This window comes from Oculina patagonica, chromosome 4, assembly GCF_052425735.1.
Source record: "Oculina patagonica isolate OP01 chromosome 4, crgOcupat, whole genome shotgun sequence".
Lineage (NCBI taxonomy): Eukaryota > Metazoa > Cnidaria > Anthozoa > Scleractinia > Oculinidae > Oculina > Oculina patagonica.
Genome location: NC_135761.1, coordinates 21,496,676 through 21,513,478, shown reverse-complemented (window position 1 = coordinate 21,513,478; position 16,803 = coordinate 21,496,676). Strand labels below are relative to the sequence as shown.

General features: G+C 39.6%; 1 protein-coding gene across 2 annotated transcripts; it reads left to right on the top strand.

Moving 5' to 3' along the window:
- Positions 1-345: 345 nt before the first annotated feature.
- On the top strand, positions 346-11,762 carry LOC144651645 (uncharacterized). 2 transcript variants are annotated; one of them, XM_078511591.1, is made up of 3 exons: positions 346-401; positions 5,126-6,180; positions 7,269-11,762. In XM_078511591.1, exons 2-3 carry the CDS (start codon positions 5,232-5,234, stop codon positions 10,547-10,549), a joined length of 4,230 nt encoding a protein of 1,409 aa, XP_078367717.1. In that variant the 5' UTR covers positions 346-401; positions 5,126-5,231; the 3' UTR covers positions 10,550-11,762. The 2 variants fall into 2 exon arrangements, with proteins under 2 accessions (XP_078367717.1, XP_078367716.1); XM_078511590.1 differs by having other exon boundaries at positions 7,260-11,762.
- The last annotated feature ends 5,041 nt before the right edge of the window (positions 11,763-16,803 follow it).

The following is a 16,803-nucleotide window of genomic DNA, read 5'->3' as shown; positions in this document are numbered from 1 at the left end:
AGCTAGCACTAAGGTCATTCTCTGTTCATGTCAAATGGAATGATCCTTGTGCTAGGATCATCCGAGCGCCATATGTTTTCAGTTTTTACTTTACATGTGAAGGGTTGGCGGGTTGCATTTAGCCTCAACGCTAGGATCATTCCTCACCTGAGAGAGGATGAACCTAGAGCTAGGATCATTCCATTGTACATGAAAGGAGGATGATTTTAGTGCTAGGATCCTCCTCTTTCCATGTAAATGAGTCCTATAAAGAAGAGAACAGAAGTTCCTTTTTCGTCCGCCCCCGATGGTGGTGAGGGGTCTGGGGATGACTTCAGAGGATTTTAGTCACGCGATGATTACGATCACGCACGGCATACAGCAACAAAATGTGCTGAAGAAGGAAGCTCCCAAATGCATTGGTAAGTAAAGCACGATAAGTCTATTTTGTAGTCTTTTTTCTTTGAAATGTTGCTTCCTAATTAAAGCTTATTCATTTACAATTATACAACATTATTAAAGACTCTAGATGAGCCAGAACGTACGTGTTGAAATAGGTTAAATTTATGTCCGGACCTATTAAGGTTTCGCTGAATAATTTTCGTTGTTCTGTTTATTTTGTTCGCTTATTCTTTGATGAACAAGAGTTATCATATTAAACATAAGAAAATAAAGAAAATGAAGACAGAACGGCTTTTTAAACCAGGCGCTTGGGAATCTTTGCGAATCGCCTGTTCTTCGCTTTAATTGCATCCGACTGCTCAATATTTCCCAGATATCAAATGTTTACATAATTATGTTTCAGTGTGAAACTCAATTGTAGTACTATTACCCATTCTGCGATTTTTAAAGAAACACTGAAGAAAGGTAAAGCGACTTTATTTTGCAGGGTTTGTGTTCCTGAAACTTACAGAACAGATTTCTTACAGTAATCTTTCGTCAACATTTTAAGTTTCTCTTCCGCTTTCACTTCATTCGGGGAAAGTCCCTCTCACGCTCGAAGTTTCCAGAACGTAATGGAACCATCAATCACGAAGAACAAAATAAATCGCAATAAAACAAGAACTTCTTAGTATTTTAAACGCGCTTCCAAACAAATTACCGCAATTTTGCTAATATAAAAATTCACCAAAAACGTTACGCGATTTCTAAGCACCGCAATAATATTGTTCAAATGTCACGCGAGTCACATAATCCGAGGCTTACGTTGTTGCCGTTCAGATTTTTGATAAATCAAAGATGACGTCTTTTCAACAGTTCAAGATTATTACAAATAGTATAGTTAACTCTAAACAAGCTAAGAAAAGACCAAAATGTGTTCGTAAAGTTTCCATTGGGAAGAGATTTATAGATTGCGTGACCAATGGTCTGGCCGAGCGAAGAGATAGTTTCGTAAATGACGTAAGATTTGTATTTACAAAAATAGCTTGAAGGTGTCAAAACAATTACGGTTTTGCAATGTGAATATTCTGTACTTGCTCTTATTCAAACACTTGAATGCCACATAAATGTACATTTCCTGCTATAAAATAGAGCTCAGAAATGTGAAATAGTGAATGATTTGGTAGCACAGCTCCTGGCAAGTAAAATGTTTGTAAAAACTTTAGTAGGTCATTGATTCATATGCGTGATTCAAAGCACGGCCTAGGAATTGGTGGATTGGGAGTATAGCTATGAAAAATTCAAGGTGGGCAGGAGCCTATTACCCGGAGCGTGCAACTTCCATACTGAGTCTGTGAAACCGCATTTTAACAAGTAAAGTTATTTTTAGATAAGATTTTCCCGCGAATTGGTCTCAGATAGCCAATCACAAGCGATTTTATAATAGACTGTTGATACGTAACTACAGTACCTCATAACATAGTAGATACATGCGAGGAAACTTTTTCGGAGTGTCTTGGCAGCATTTCAAGCGATAATTTCAGTATTTTCTTGCAAAGTAGAGGCTGACTTCATCAGAAGCAGTGATTTTTGCGGGAAAGGCTTAGCTAAAAATAACTTGACTTGTGAAAACGCTGTTGCACAAAGTTGCACGCTCTGGGTAATGGGCTCCTGAGGGAGGAGGGCCGGCCGAGGGGGCCACTATTTTTCAACATGTCAGAAAGGGTGGGTCAGGAAAAATGATTCACTGCATCAGGGGTGGGTTATAGTAAATATTGATGAAACAGCAACTCATATAAAGTGCAAACATTTTATTAGGATGCCTAAAACACTGTTTCTGATATGCTAAAAATCTTAATTTTTTCGGGGGAAGACTCCATCAGACCCCCTAACTTCCATGTACCAAACATATTCAAACTCAAAAACCACCAACTATTGTTATCTCTTTTAACTGCAGAGACTACATCTTATGGTACAAATATTTTTCCAAATTTCCTAAAATAGTATTTCTTAGTTTCTAAAAATCTAAATTTTCCTGGGGGAAAATTTTGATAGGGGAACATCTCCGGAACCCCTCTACATTGCCATGGGCTTCTGACTTTGCATTGAAACATAATTAACTCAGGAGGGATCTGGGGGCATGCTACCCAAGAAAATTTCAATTTTATATTCTGAGTAGCAAATATGATGGCACGTTCAGAAAAGCTACTTAGATTCCTGTTTTAACTTTTTTAGCTGTTCAAGCTATTCAAAGCAGGTTAAACAGAAAAAAAATTGCAAAGTAGTGAGTTTCTAAGGGACTGGTCATAAAGTACAGGTGGGGTGAGGGTGGGGGGGGGGGCTATAATAATTTGGGGTGGGTCACTGTTTTTTAACATGTCAAAAAGGGTGGGTAGGGGGAAAATGCACTACAGTAGGGGTGGGTCATGGTAAAATTGTTCATTAAACGGCATCTATAATAGTGCAAAAATTATTTCAGAATGCCTAAATCAGCATTTCTGAGGTTCAAAACCCCTACTTTGCTATATGCATTTCCCCAGAACCCCCTACTGTGCTATACACCTAACATCAACTCAAAACCGCCAACTATTAGTATCCCTTTAATATGTAGAGACTACAACTGAAACAGTACAAAAATTCTACCAGAATTCCCTAAAAAAGCATTTCAGGGATTCTAACACCGACATGCTTGAAACTTTTGATTTCGAAATTCTATAGGCCTATGTACCCTATGTACCTATGTACATTACTGATTTTGGTAGGGGAGGGGGGTGGGCCACTAGGTTTTTCAGTGCCACTCATGGGGTGGGTTGCAACAATTTTGTCAAATAATTGGGGGGTAGGCCACTGTTAATCTAAATCCCCGGGAAAATTTTTATTTTAGGTCTTCTGAAATGACTAGAAAAGCATCTACGAATGTCAAACATGCTTAAAAGAAATCAATTTATAGAAGTGAAAAACAACCCTGATCAAATGGCAAAGCCTCTTTGACAATTTAACAAGTCACTACTCTAACGGATAGACCCGAAATTATTAAGCTTGTATTGCCTATTGCTAGCTTACTAAAAAAATGGCCACAGTAGCTAGCTTGCTAGTAAAATAAGTAAAGAAATGTTCCTCGCAGCAGGGTCGTAGCAAAGGTGGGGTCCTGGGGTGCCCATGACCCCCCTGTTTGTGTCCTTAAGATCAAACATGGCATCAATGTATTAAATCTTTCTTTACCAGTTCTAGATACTTAATTTATGCAACTATTTTGCAGGCTTGTCCCCCTTCACCTTTCCATTCTCACTACTTTGAGGTTTCGTTTTGCCCTTGCCGCCGTCTGGCTGTTTGACATGTGACGGACGGTAGTTCATACACAAAATGTTATTTTCAGAAGTGTGAAAATTGGTCGATTTCACGCCGGGCCAGGAGAGCGCTCGAAGCTGCACCCTCGGAATAACATTTTGCTGTTTTATCCGATAGAGCTCAAACTTTGCACAATGATAGAACTTTTTATTCCAAACAATCGTCTTGAAGATATAAAGATCTGAATTTTGTAAATGTTCTAAAAATAGTAACAAAATGGCGGAAAATTCAAATTTCCAAACCTTATATCTTCAAGGCGGATTGAGCTTTTTCAATAATTGTTTCGCATTTCACTTTATCACAATGAGTTCTTTCAGAATCATGTACTTTTTGTGCCATAACAGAAAAAAAAATTTTTGGCTTAGGCACTGTGACGTCATTTTCCCGCCAAAAACCGTTAAATTAAAAAAAACAAAAATCATACGATTGTTTGGAATAAAAAGTTCTATCATTGTGCAAAGTTTGAGCTCTATCGGATAAAACAGCAAAAAGTTATTCCGTGGATGCAGCTTCGAGCGCTCTCCTGGCCCGGCGTGTTTTGCATTTGTTGATCAACGATAGAGTAAACCTCACTTGGAATGGACTTAAGAAAAGCATCTTTCATATCTGGGATTAACCCATGCACTCTCTTTCCGATTGGAGTCTGTTTTGGAATCTACTTTATTATGCTAAAAACCGGACAACTGCTGTGAGCATTTTTTTAATGCCGTATAAGCCAATTACGGTCCAGGAAGCGCAGAAAATGGCACTTTTGAGATTCCAATCTAAAACATTTCCGAGGGGGGCATGCTCCCTGGACCCCCCTAGAAGTTTATGCCTCCAACACTCATGTTGTCCACCAGTTAAACATGTGAGGACTGTTCTTTGAAATGTTATTGAAAACCCTGACTCTGACTGCTCATACAAAAGATGTCGCTTCTGGATGTCGACGTGACAGACAATCTGTTAAGTACCCTGGGTGTAACATAGTGAGTGTGACCCCCCCTCCCCCCTTAGAAAAATCCTAGCTACGCCCCTGCGCAGGGAACTTGCAGCATGAATATCGAATGGTTAAAAAGTTGTTCTGTGGAGTCACATTACAGAAACTGTGTGTTGAAAGTCAACCATTCTAGTCATATTTTGAAGCGCGTGGCTCACTCCAGAAATCTCCACAATGAGTCAATTTCAAGATATAAAACATTCAGCTTGATAAAAACACGCGCTGTTTGCTGGTTGAGGGCATTACCAAGAAGGAGATGGATGGTGGATTCAAGTAGCATTTGGCCCTGCCCAAATCTTAGCCCTCCCCTCAAATTTGCCGCCCCTCCCCCCAATAATTAATGAAGGCTCCTTAAATTCAGCAAAGGTCACCCTATTTCAGCATCACCTTGTAGTTTGCCACTGTAGTAAATTTTGAAAAACACTGTTTCCTTTGCAGATGGTCTGACGTTTGGTCCAACTAGACTGTTTCAAAAAGGACTTCTCGGATTTTACCGTGCTACTAATATCATTGAAGGATCTTGCAGACATTTGAATGCCTGACAATGACATTTTCTTCTGAACAACTGAACTTTTTCAAGTTTTCTACTGTTGTTATAGATGATTTCCCAGACGTCATGCGTGAAGCCTTTGTCTACATGTGGGACAACCGTGTCGCTTCCCCACCTGGCGTCCCAAAATGGGACGACTCTGTAACCGTTCTAAACTTGTTCCTTGGAAAAGAGGGTGGTGTCAAGAAAGTACCAACTCTGAATAAATCTTATAAGGAATGGGACTGTACAGCTTTGTTCAAAGCCACTCTCTTTGCTCAAACCTTTGCCATGCCAGACGGGACTGGAGGTGTTAACACGTTGGACAAGCTGTACGTGAGACCACGTGGTGTATCAGCTGGGACATTTCACCACTCAGTTATCAGCCCCACTGGCAACACAGCTGAGACGTATGCCTTAACATTGGATCAGCTTCGCTTGCTGCGAAATACGCTTTGCCACCAAAGCAGCACCCAAAAGATTGACAAGGCTGCCTTTGATCATTATATATTGTTGGCAAAAGATGCATTCACTGCACTTGGACAAGCCACCACGAGGATTGATGACATTGGAAAGCTGGGCGAAGAAGACTTTCCCACAGCAAGGCTTCAGCAAGTGGAGGACGAGTTGAAGAAGGAAAAAGATGCTGCCATAAAATTTAAACAGATCGACGATCATCTTATCAACGTCGAGTTACAAGTGGAAGATGTCGGGTCTGCCGTGAAAGATGTGAAAGGAGACGTGACAGTTGTAAAGACTCAAGTGGAAGATGTTGGGTCTGACGTGAAAGATGTGAAAAGTGATGTAACAGATGTGAAGACTCAAGTGGAAGATGTCGGGTCTGACGTGAAAGATGTGAAAAGTGATGTAACAGATGTGAAGACACAAATGGAAGATGTCGGGTCAGTAGTGAAGGAATTAAAGGAAGACATAAAGAGAGCAATGCAAGAGGAAAACTTAAAAGGTATGCTTAGATTTGTAGTGTGGGTGGGAGGCGCAGTGGCCTAACGGTTAGTGCGCTGGACTCTGGATTGAGCCCTGATTGTAACCCTGTGATGGACCACAGGTGACCAACTGAGCGTACTATAAGAGTTTGTATGGATTTAAAATTGAGCGTTCTTATATGTAATGAGCATTTGTATGGATTTAAACAAATAATTTGAAACTATCTCCTTGTTCCTTTGAAAAGCTTCAATAAAGCATGAAACCTAATCTGGTCTCCTTATTTTGAGTGTGGATGGCTTTCCGAAGCGCTAGAAAGACAAAAGGAAAGATGAGATATTTTTAATGTATTTTCGAATCCATACAAACGCTTATTAAGTATGTTCAATTTTAAATCCATACAAACTCTTATAGTACGCTTTGATCATCAGTGGATGGACTAAAATCCCATCCACAGGAGAGTAGAAATACTCCTAGTCACTTCATGCTGCTTAAACCGGGATCGACTTCACTTGTCCTTGCCTTTTAATTTGTAGTCTGGGTAAAGTAGTCTTGTGTATGTGTGCTCCGTGTCTCATAAATCAGCCAATGGATTATGCTGTAACAATTACACTGCTCGCTCTCTGGTTCTATCGAATTTGATGGTTGGTGAGAGGTGAAGATAGCTAGAAACCACGGGCCGCGTCGCAGTCAAGCGTAGAATGCTGTTATTGTGTTGTGTTGTTATCAAAGTGTTTATAGCCTGCGAACAGGCTCCTGAGTAGAGCTGGGTGTGAAATAATTCCGAGATTGCCGAGCGAAGCGAGATGAGCGTGGCCTCGCCGCGACCCGTTCTCCCCCACAGCCTCCGCTCCGCTCGCTTCGCTTGCATATTTTTTTTTTACCCCACTCGGGAGTCTGTTCAAAGGCTAACTGTTAAAGAATCGTTAGGTCGGAAGACAATCTAATTCCGTGGTGATTGTTCCTGTTACAATAGGTAATATTTCTTGCACTGAGCTTGCAACCCAACGCTTTGGTGACAGGCAAGTTGTAAGATCGATTAGTAGAGTCATAGAGCTGTCGGTCATATGGCATCATTTAACCTATTTGCTTTTACTTAAGGTCCATCAGTTCCCGTCTCGTGCATACCACAGAAAATACCGCACTTTGTTGGCCGCCAGGAAGAGTGTGCAGCAGTCTTAAATTATTTAACAAATGGAGACACTCGACTGGTTGATGTCTGGGGTCCACCGGGATTTGGAAAGACGTCAGTGGCTGTTAAAGTGGCCCATCACTTGAAAGAGATGAAGATTCCAGTCTACTTTACATCCCTTCGCGGAATGAAAAGTAAAGATGATCTTGTGTCAAAGCTTTTAAGTATATTTACAGATGCTAAACAGGCGTTTTATGTTTCACCCTCTCATTGGCTCATCCAAAGTTTACAACAACTGAAGAATCCGTTTGTCCTAATTTTGGATAATGCTGACGACTTACTAGAATCTGGAGATTCCAAACTGAAAGAAGACGTGCTTGGATTCACAAAGGAGATTCTTGACCAATGCAGTCAAATCAAGCTTCTTCTCACGACTCGTGAATCTCTAGACTATCTCAGCCTTAAGCTATCCATCCATCAAGAAAGAGTTGGTGTACTGGATGGAGTATCCTCTGGCAGCTTAGTAAAGTCCCAAGTGCCAGATGTCTCAGACGATGACTGCAGTTCCATAGTAAAGTTATGTGGACAAGTTCCTTTGGCAATGCGATTGATGTGTAGTATCATGATGGAAGAAAATGTTTCAATTACTGAGCTCATAGAAGAATTGAAGGTTTCGCCTCTTGTTGAGGTTTTGGACAATGAAAATTTTTCCGATGATGCTCGACTGAAGACCATAATCAACAAATCATTTGAAAGACTTAATTCTCAGGAGAGAGATGCGTTTGTGTCACTGGCTGTTTCTCCTAGCAGCTTTGGAGTGGATGAGGCTACGGCTGTTTTGGATTTGAAGACAGTGCGACCGACCAAGAAAGTGATCGGATCGCTGAAACGAAAATCTTTAATAGATTGCAGTGAAGATGTCGAATCCTTCACAATTCATTCACTTTTGCGATCCTTCATTGACGAAAGAAGAATAGCCAACCAGACAATTCAAACTGTGTTTCATGCAGCACAACTTCGTTTCTACGACTATCAGATCACTAGTTTTGGTAAGGCTAATGAAAAATTTCTAACAGGTCATTCTAATGACGCATTTCAAGTTTTCCTTGGTCAGCGGGAGAGCATTCTGTTGTCCCTTGTAAATGGAGCAAAGGTGGACGCACTCTACCCCAAAGTTATAGAAGTATTGTCGAAGGCCGAGTTATTTTTTGATTTTGTACTTTTCGATGAAAAGGAGTTAATCGACAGTCTTTACTGCACCGCAGTAGAAGAAGCAAAGAAAAGGCAGCGTCGCGACGATGAATGCAGTTTGCTTGCTGCCAAGTCGTTTGGCTCCTTGGGCGGAAGGTTTGAGGTAAACCGTCCAAGCTGGGACGAGTCCTTGATAGCTGGTATTCGTGATTCTACTGATAGCTGTTCAGCGAAGCGTTTATGCTATCTTGGCATCCACCAGCTGCAGTGTGGAAAACTGGATTGCGGGATATCGTCTCTTAGAACTTCTGTAGATCGTCTGAATGGTGTTAATTGCGACGAAAAAGTTCTTAAGGTACTTACCTGTCATGCACTTGCAGTCTGTTACAGAAAGAAACGTGACAAGGAAAACGCATCTAAGTTTGAGACTTTGTGTTGCAACGAGTGTAAGTCTACATCATTGAGTCCATTTGTTCGCAACGTTTTCTTACGAGACAGCTCTTCAGCTGATGAACCGACAGATTTGGCCAGTATTGTCGAGCAAGATGATGTCTTTTTTCTTGTTATGGCTAAAATATTAACTGCGCTTTACACTGCGCTGGAGTTTGGAAAGCAGGCGAAAACAGATCTACCTGTTATGACCCGTCATTTTGTTGGACTGTACAAAGTTTTTCTTTCATTATTTGGCAAAGGAATGCTCCATGTTTCGATACTAGAGGCTTGTTGCGCTGTGCTATATAGTTTGAGCTGTTTTAAGGAAGTAGCGGAAGGCCTTCAAATAATAACAGACAAACTTGAAAAGACACCAGGAAACTGGCCTGACGAAATCACAGCTTATGCCTACTTACTTCGCGGCTTAGCTCTGAAAGGACTGAAAGACCATGATGCAGCTTTCTATTGTTTAAAGAAAGCTTTAAACATCACAAGGCGACTTTTACAAGAAAACAAGGACGGAACGCACGGCAACAACGTGGTCAGAGAGAGTATTGTCTCACTTGAGCAATGTTTGAAAATGCAAGAAAATCTCGATGGCAGTACTTTTGGTCACACTAACGATTTCAAAGTCATCTGCGAAGAAATTAAAAGCGTTCTAAAGGCCATGGAAAAGAATTGTGGCGTCAACCTCGCTGAAATCGCAACAAATTACAACCAGCTTGGTAATTGCTATTGGCTTATGGATGACAACATTGGAGCCCTTGAGTCATATCAGCAGGCTCTAAAGATAATAGAAGAGCACGTGGGCGATTCCAAAGACAAAGCATCATGTCTACTGAATATAGGAGCTGTGTATTCCAGAATGAATCGAAACAGTGAGGCTGGGAAGGCATTCCAAAGTGCTTTGAATCTGAGGAAATCGTTGGGGATTGAGGATCACGCAGATTCCGCTTCAATTTACCATAACCTTGGGAAGAACCATCTTGAGCTGGGTGAGTTCAGTGAAGCTCTCAATGCACATCGACAGAGCTTACAGCTTAGAAAGAAACATTTAGGTGATCACCCCCGTACAGTTCAAAGCCTTACTGAAACAGGATGTGTGTATCTTAGGATGGGCGAGTATCAGGCTGCTAGAGAACATTGTCAGAAAGCTGCCGATTTATCAAGCACATTGCTTAGTGACGATGAAGAAACCGCCTCTTCGTTCTATGGCCTAGCTGTAGTGTACCTTAAAATGGGGAATTACAAGGGAGCTCTTGATGCTTGTCGTGAAGCTAGGAACATAAGATTGAAGCTATTAGGTGAACACGTGGATACAGCTGAAAGCCTTCAATGTTTTGGATTCATATGTTTTAAGATGCGTGATTTTAAAAGAGCTGTCAGGTCCCTTGGGAGGGCGTCAGCGATGAGATCAAAACTTCTTGGTGACCACCTTAACACAGCACTGAGCTACCACTGTCTTGGTAAAGCGCAGATGTCCATGGGTGACTTTAGCGGTGCCATGGAATCTTTGAGGAAAGCTTTGAGTATCCGAGAAAAAGAAAAGCATTCAGACGCCGCTGCAACTTCAGAGCTGCTTGATCGCGCCTATTTAGGCTACTTGATTAAATACGAATCAGCGTCTCAGCAATAGACCTCATTTGCTTGTGAGGTTTGTTGCTGCATTTCAGACCATTTACAATGATATTGTTGAGAACTCTTGTTTTTTTTTTTAATTTTCAAGAGTGATTTTTGGATGGACAAAACCGGATCAATTCTGTAAACTAAGAATGTCACTTGGTCTGAAATGGGAAAACAAGCAACTAAACGGAGGTCTGTTAAAAAAAGCCCAGAGAGAATACCTGCAGAAATATCGTGAACACTGCTTTAACTTAACAGTTATCTGTTTCTCAACTGTTACTCGGAAGACTACTTGAGTATGATGAATCCGAGGCAGCCACGAGTCTAGAAATATCAGGGTCGTAACCAGGTATATTTTTTCATCGCTGATCCCAAATTTTAGCTCTAAATTTTGATTCCTGATCTCCAAAATGTGGCAACATTTGATCCCCGATTCCATTCTGATCCCATCTGATTGGCTGATCTAGATCCCATGACATACCATGACTTGATCCCGATCCCGAGGCTGTGATCCCTGATCCCATATATCTGGTTACGACCCTGAAATATGCTACTGAGTGCTTCTGGGCCTTGAACCGTTTTTATATTAAACTGTTTAAAGGGGTGTTTCTTGGAAACCTGTGGTTCTGATGTCTCAAACTGAATACAACTAAAGCGCTAAACGTGCGTAAGCCCTGTCAAGTGTGAATGGTTTTGCCTCTAACTGGGCGACAAACTACCAGCATGATTACTCTGATTGCTTGACAAGTTACACGAACTTGGTAAAAAATACTGCTTGTTTATGAAAACAACATCAGAAAATTTGCTGGCAAAAAGAAAAGTTTTGTTTAAATTATAGCTTTAATTTGAATTGTGCGTTTTTGATAAGTTAAACTTAGTTATAATGGAATTACTTTTGATAAAATCACATATCAGTTAGCCAGTTGGTTATTTGACCTTATACAAAATTGATTGTCATTCATTTCTTTTGTTTGGTCAAGTTTCTGAAAATGCTGATGGCGACACTTGAAAATATATGGAATAATATGCTAAACTGAGAAGTTTTAGTGTTTTTAGTTAAAAGGCTGCAGATTTGTGACGCGTTCAATTTTAAGAGATTTGTATGGAAAAAGCCACCATGGCCTGCCTAGCCTCGTTATCATGTTTTTGGTCGTATAATCGTCCCTGTAACTTCCCATTAGATAAAACTATAGCCTTGAAACTTCATACACTGATTTACTTTGACTTGATCTTTAAATTAAAGAAACGTAATTTTGTTGACAAATAATTCTTCTAGGAGCCGAGAATAAACGGCAGCCATATTTGCATTGGGTCTTTATTAATAATGGTAATAGGACTGAGTGGAGTCCAATTCGGTCTGTAATCATACGAGTGATTAACAAAATCGGACGACCGCGAAACGGGAGTCCGATTTGTTTAATCACGAGTATGGTTACAGACAGAATTGGACGACACGAAGTCCAGTTACCAATAAATCAAAACTATGACAAAATTTGAGAAACAAATTAAACTAATCTTCGGTTAATCGTTAAACTCCTTTATAAATATTGAAAAACATAACAGTCTACTCCACGAAATGCACAACAACAGCGCGCGCAAAATGACGCGTACTGTCCAATTACACAGGCATGACGCGTAAACTGTCCTATTACACTGTCCAATTACAAGCATGACGCGTTCGACGCGTACACTGTCCTATTAGTGCTCAAATCGGGCTGCTGATAACCAATTACCGATCGAAAATTTTGTTATAGTTTTGATTAAATAAAGAATTTTTTCTTCTTCTTTAATGCAGTTGTCGTGTTGGCTCAGAGTAGGATTAACAGTTTAGATTTCGAAGGTGCAGTTTTTTTTGCGATTGCATAAACTTGTTCCAACACCACGGACATGAATTATTCGCAAAGATCATCAATTTCTTTTTTTTTCCATCCGTTTAGCTTTTGACAGTTTTTTTTATCCTTCGCTCCACTGTTACTTTCGCTCCACTGTTACTTTAAAATAATTAACGTTGTGGTCTTGGTCAGCCGCAGGAACATTTTTTTTTTAATGTAACCCCCTTAGGATCCTATGGGTTGAACCCTCGCTGTAATATTTTCAACTTTTCAACTATTTCGGATAGTCTAAATAATTTGTCATAACTTTTCATGATGAAGAAAACTTAAGATTAGTAGAGCGAGGAATATTTACGATATATAATATTTATTTTCTTTCATTACTATCGTTTTGTTTAGGGCGAATTGAAATGTTCAGATCATTTTTAACAATAAAAGAAATATGAATTCAGTGTTCTCAAAAATTGCTACGACAAGTAACTAAACTAAATTGCGCAAATCAGGGGGGAGGGAAGAAACGAGGTCTGGGACCGAGTAGCGATGCTCTCACAACTTGCAAAGCGATCAATTCACGATGTAGTCAGCGGTTTTTGGACGATGATGCAACAGGCAATCTTTTCCCGCGAAATGGAAGCTGCTGTCGTGGAATCACTTATTATAAAGGGGTTCAATTCTCTTAACTAAAAATCTAAAAGCAGCGTGTTTAAATCCAAAAATTTCGTCATCGTCGTGTAGTTTTAAGAACGCAGAATTTTGTGATGCCGTGCTACTTTTCAGTGCTGAAATGCAAATGTTTGACATGTTTGTACCACGATTTTCAACTGGCCCACATGGGGATTGTAAATGAAGGAAAACAAAGAAAGACCAAGTCAACAAACAACCTCAAACAATAGAGCAAGAACAATAGCTCCGACCAGCGCGGGAATATTCGATCGACACGTTTTCATTACCATTCCCGTGATGGTTTTATTTCATAACAAACACCACATATTGACACCAAGAACCTTTCCGGAGAAATTTTCGCTGCTTTAAAGACAAAACTTAGAAATTCTTTTTTATTACTACATTATATAAAAAAATCGAACTCTCTCACTGGTCCCATGTTGTTTTTGTTTTGGCAAGTTCACAAAGAAAGGAGCTGCTCATGCGCCTTAGAGACATCCGCTGACTACCGCCCCGATGATTGCTTTGCAAGTTGTGAGAGCATCGCTCAGATTTCATATAAGAGAATGTATGGGAAGTTGCTCCCCCCCCCCCCCCCCTGGCGCAAATACTCGTGTTAGACTCCGAATCACCGGCAACTCGTCCCCAGGTCTTTGCAGTGCGTACGTACATAGGGTCGGGCAGGCATGTGATAAGCAATTTTTTCGGCTCGATTATTTTACCAAATTTTCTTTGGTGTGGGACTTATATGATCAGGGTTGAGATGACTCTCCATACCAGCATAGTTAGGCTCTCAAAACAAAATTAAATTACTGAAGAAGACCTTATGAAATGAAATATCACATACCTTGTCGACTGTGTTTTATCATAATTGTACCCACCAACTTCTAATAATGGTGTTAGTCAAACTTGCTACCCATCGATATGTCGGGGACTGTAATTGAGGTGCACAATAAGCATGCTTCCAAGTGCACCTGTTGAAAGAGCGGTTCATAGTAACCCGCACTAAGGTGGGGACAGGTTCAATCGGATTTGGTCTTTAATAGACTTACTTTAGTCGGATCGACGTAAGATTTGTACACCCGTTCTTGCTTATTAATGAAATCAATATTGCCATGACAACCTTAATCAGTAAAATATAATTTTACGTGATCTAGATTATATCACAGTATTAAAAGAAATTCCCATGTTTAGCATTGCTATGCTAATGAAGGGCACTAAATAAACGGTAGCCCATTTCACGGTTAATTTTTTCTTCATTTGCATTAGTAGTAATTACTAAATGATCCGCAACTTGTATGTAAGGCAATTTCGGGCAATTCAAATTGCTTCGCAACGACGATGAATTTTAAAGCAAAATAAATTAGAAAAGGTTACCGTGAAAAGGGCTATCGTAGAGCCACCGTCTGTTTGCTAACGGAGCATGCTTACCTTTCGATTGTATAACTCCCAAACAAATGCCAGGATTCCCATGTAATTTACCTACAACTTCTGACGTCTAATACCAGATGGACAGATTATTCCCTCGGATAGACAGATATATGTTCTCTCGAAGCGTCCCCAGCCATTCTGAATTTTCTCTCCCCACCACAAAGAACGAAATGGGACGTCTCAGGAGGCCTTCCTGGCAGAAACTCCTATTTTCCCATCACGCCTACTCCCTTCCTCCTCCCTCGCGCGCCCATTACAGCAAATTCGCGCGGACATTTTCTCTTGCATGTGCTGTTTGTGCCATAAGGATATTTACCTGGCGATGCGAGTTTTTGTCAGTGGCCAGGGCTCATTTACATGGAAAGAGGACGATCCTAGCACTGGGATTATCCTCCTTTCATGTCAAATGGAATGATCCCAGTGCTAGGATCATCCGAGCGCCATGTGTTTTCAGCTTTCAGTTCACATGTGAAGGGTTGCATTTAGCCCTAAAGGCTTGGCCAAACGGAAACTCAAGAAGACGCAAGTTAAAAAGTGGTGTTTACTTGCGTCTCCTTTTGGCCTTGACTTGCGTGTACTTGCGTTGACTTGCGTTCACTTAGGTCGAGATAAAATTTGCACGCAAGTTTTTTACAGTTTGGCCACCCAACGCGTCAACGCAAGTTTTGCTGCTTAAATTACTTCAAATACTGAATTGCAGCGCGTGTAGTTGCATTTTAATGGCTTTTTTGACAACTTGCGGGCACTTTCGAGCCCGTTTGGCCACCCAACGTAAGTTTGTACGCAAGTTCAAGTTGCAACTACTTGAACTTGCACTACTTGAATTAGGATCATTTCAATTAACATGAAAGAAGGATGATCCTAATGCAAGGATCATCTTCTTTCCATGTAAATAGGCCCTATAAAGAAGAGAACAGAAATTCCTTCTTCGCCCGCCCCCGATGGTGGTGAGGGGCCTGGGGAGGACTTCAGAGGATTCTAGTCACGCGATGATCAAGATCACGCACGGCATACAGCAACAAAATTTGCTGAAGGAGGAAGCTCCAAAATACATTGGTAAGTGAAGCACGATAAGTCTATTTTGTAGTCTTTTTTCTTTGGAATGCTGCTTCCGAATTCAAAGCTTATTCATTTTATATTTTTAATCATGTTAATTATATTATCTATAGTAGCTAGCATTTTAATATTGTATATATTTTAATTAATTTAGATTTTAGTTTTTAATTTCGTGAAATAACTGTAAACTAGCCGTAAAGCTAAGATTATTTCACGCTAATAAAGTATCTATCTATCTATCTATCTATCTATCTATCTATCTATCTATCTATCTATCTATCTATCTATCTATCTATCTATCTATCTATCTATCTATCTATCTATCTATCTATCTATCTATCTATCTATCTATCTATCTATCTATCTATCTATCTATCTATCTATCTATCTATCTATCTATCTATCTATCTATCTATCTATCTATCTATCTATCTATCTATCTATCTATCTATCTATCTATCTATCTATCTATCTATCTATCTATCTATCTATCTATCTATCTATCTATCTATCTATCTATCTATCTATCTATCTATCTATCTATCTATCTATCTATCTATCTATCTATCTATCTATCTATCTATCTATCTATCTATCTATCTATCTATCTATCTATCTATCTATCTATCTATCTATCTATCTATCTATCTATCTATCTATCTATCTATCTATCTATCTATCTATCTATCTATCTATCTATCTATCTATCTATCTATCTATCTATCTATCTATCTATCTATCTATCTATCTATCTATCTATCTATCTATCTATCTATCTATCTATCTATCTATCTATCTATCTATCTATCTATCTATCTATCTATCTATCTATCTATCTATCTATCTATCTATCTATCTATCTATAAATATCTATCTATCTATCTATCTATCTATCTATCTATACAACATTATTATGTTAAAGACGCTAGATGAGCCAGAACGTACGTGTTAAAATAGACTAAATTTATGTCCGGTACCTATTTAGGTTTCGCTGAATAATTTTCGTTTTTCTGTTTATTTTGTTCGCTTATTCTTTGATGAACAAGAGTTCTCATATTTAACATGAGAAAATAAAGACAATGAAGACAGAACGGCTTTTTAAACGAGGCGCTTTATAGGAATCTTTGCGAATCGCCTGTTCTTCGCTTTGCATCCGATTGCTCAATATTTCCCAGATATCAAATGTTTACATAATTATGTTTCGGTGTGAAACTCAATTGTAGTACTATTACCCATTCTGCGATTTTTAAAGAAACACTGAAGGAAGGTAAAGCAACTTTATTTT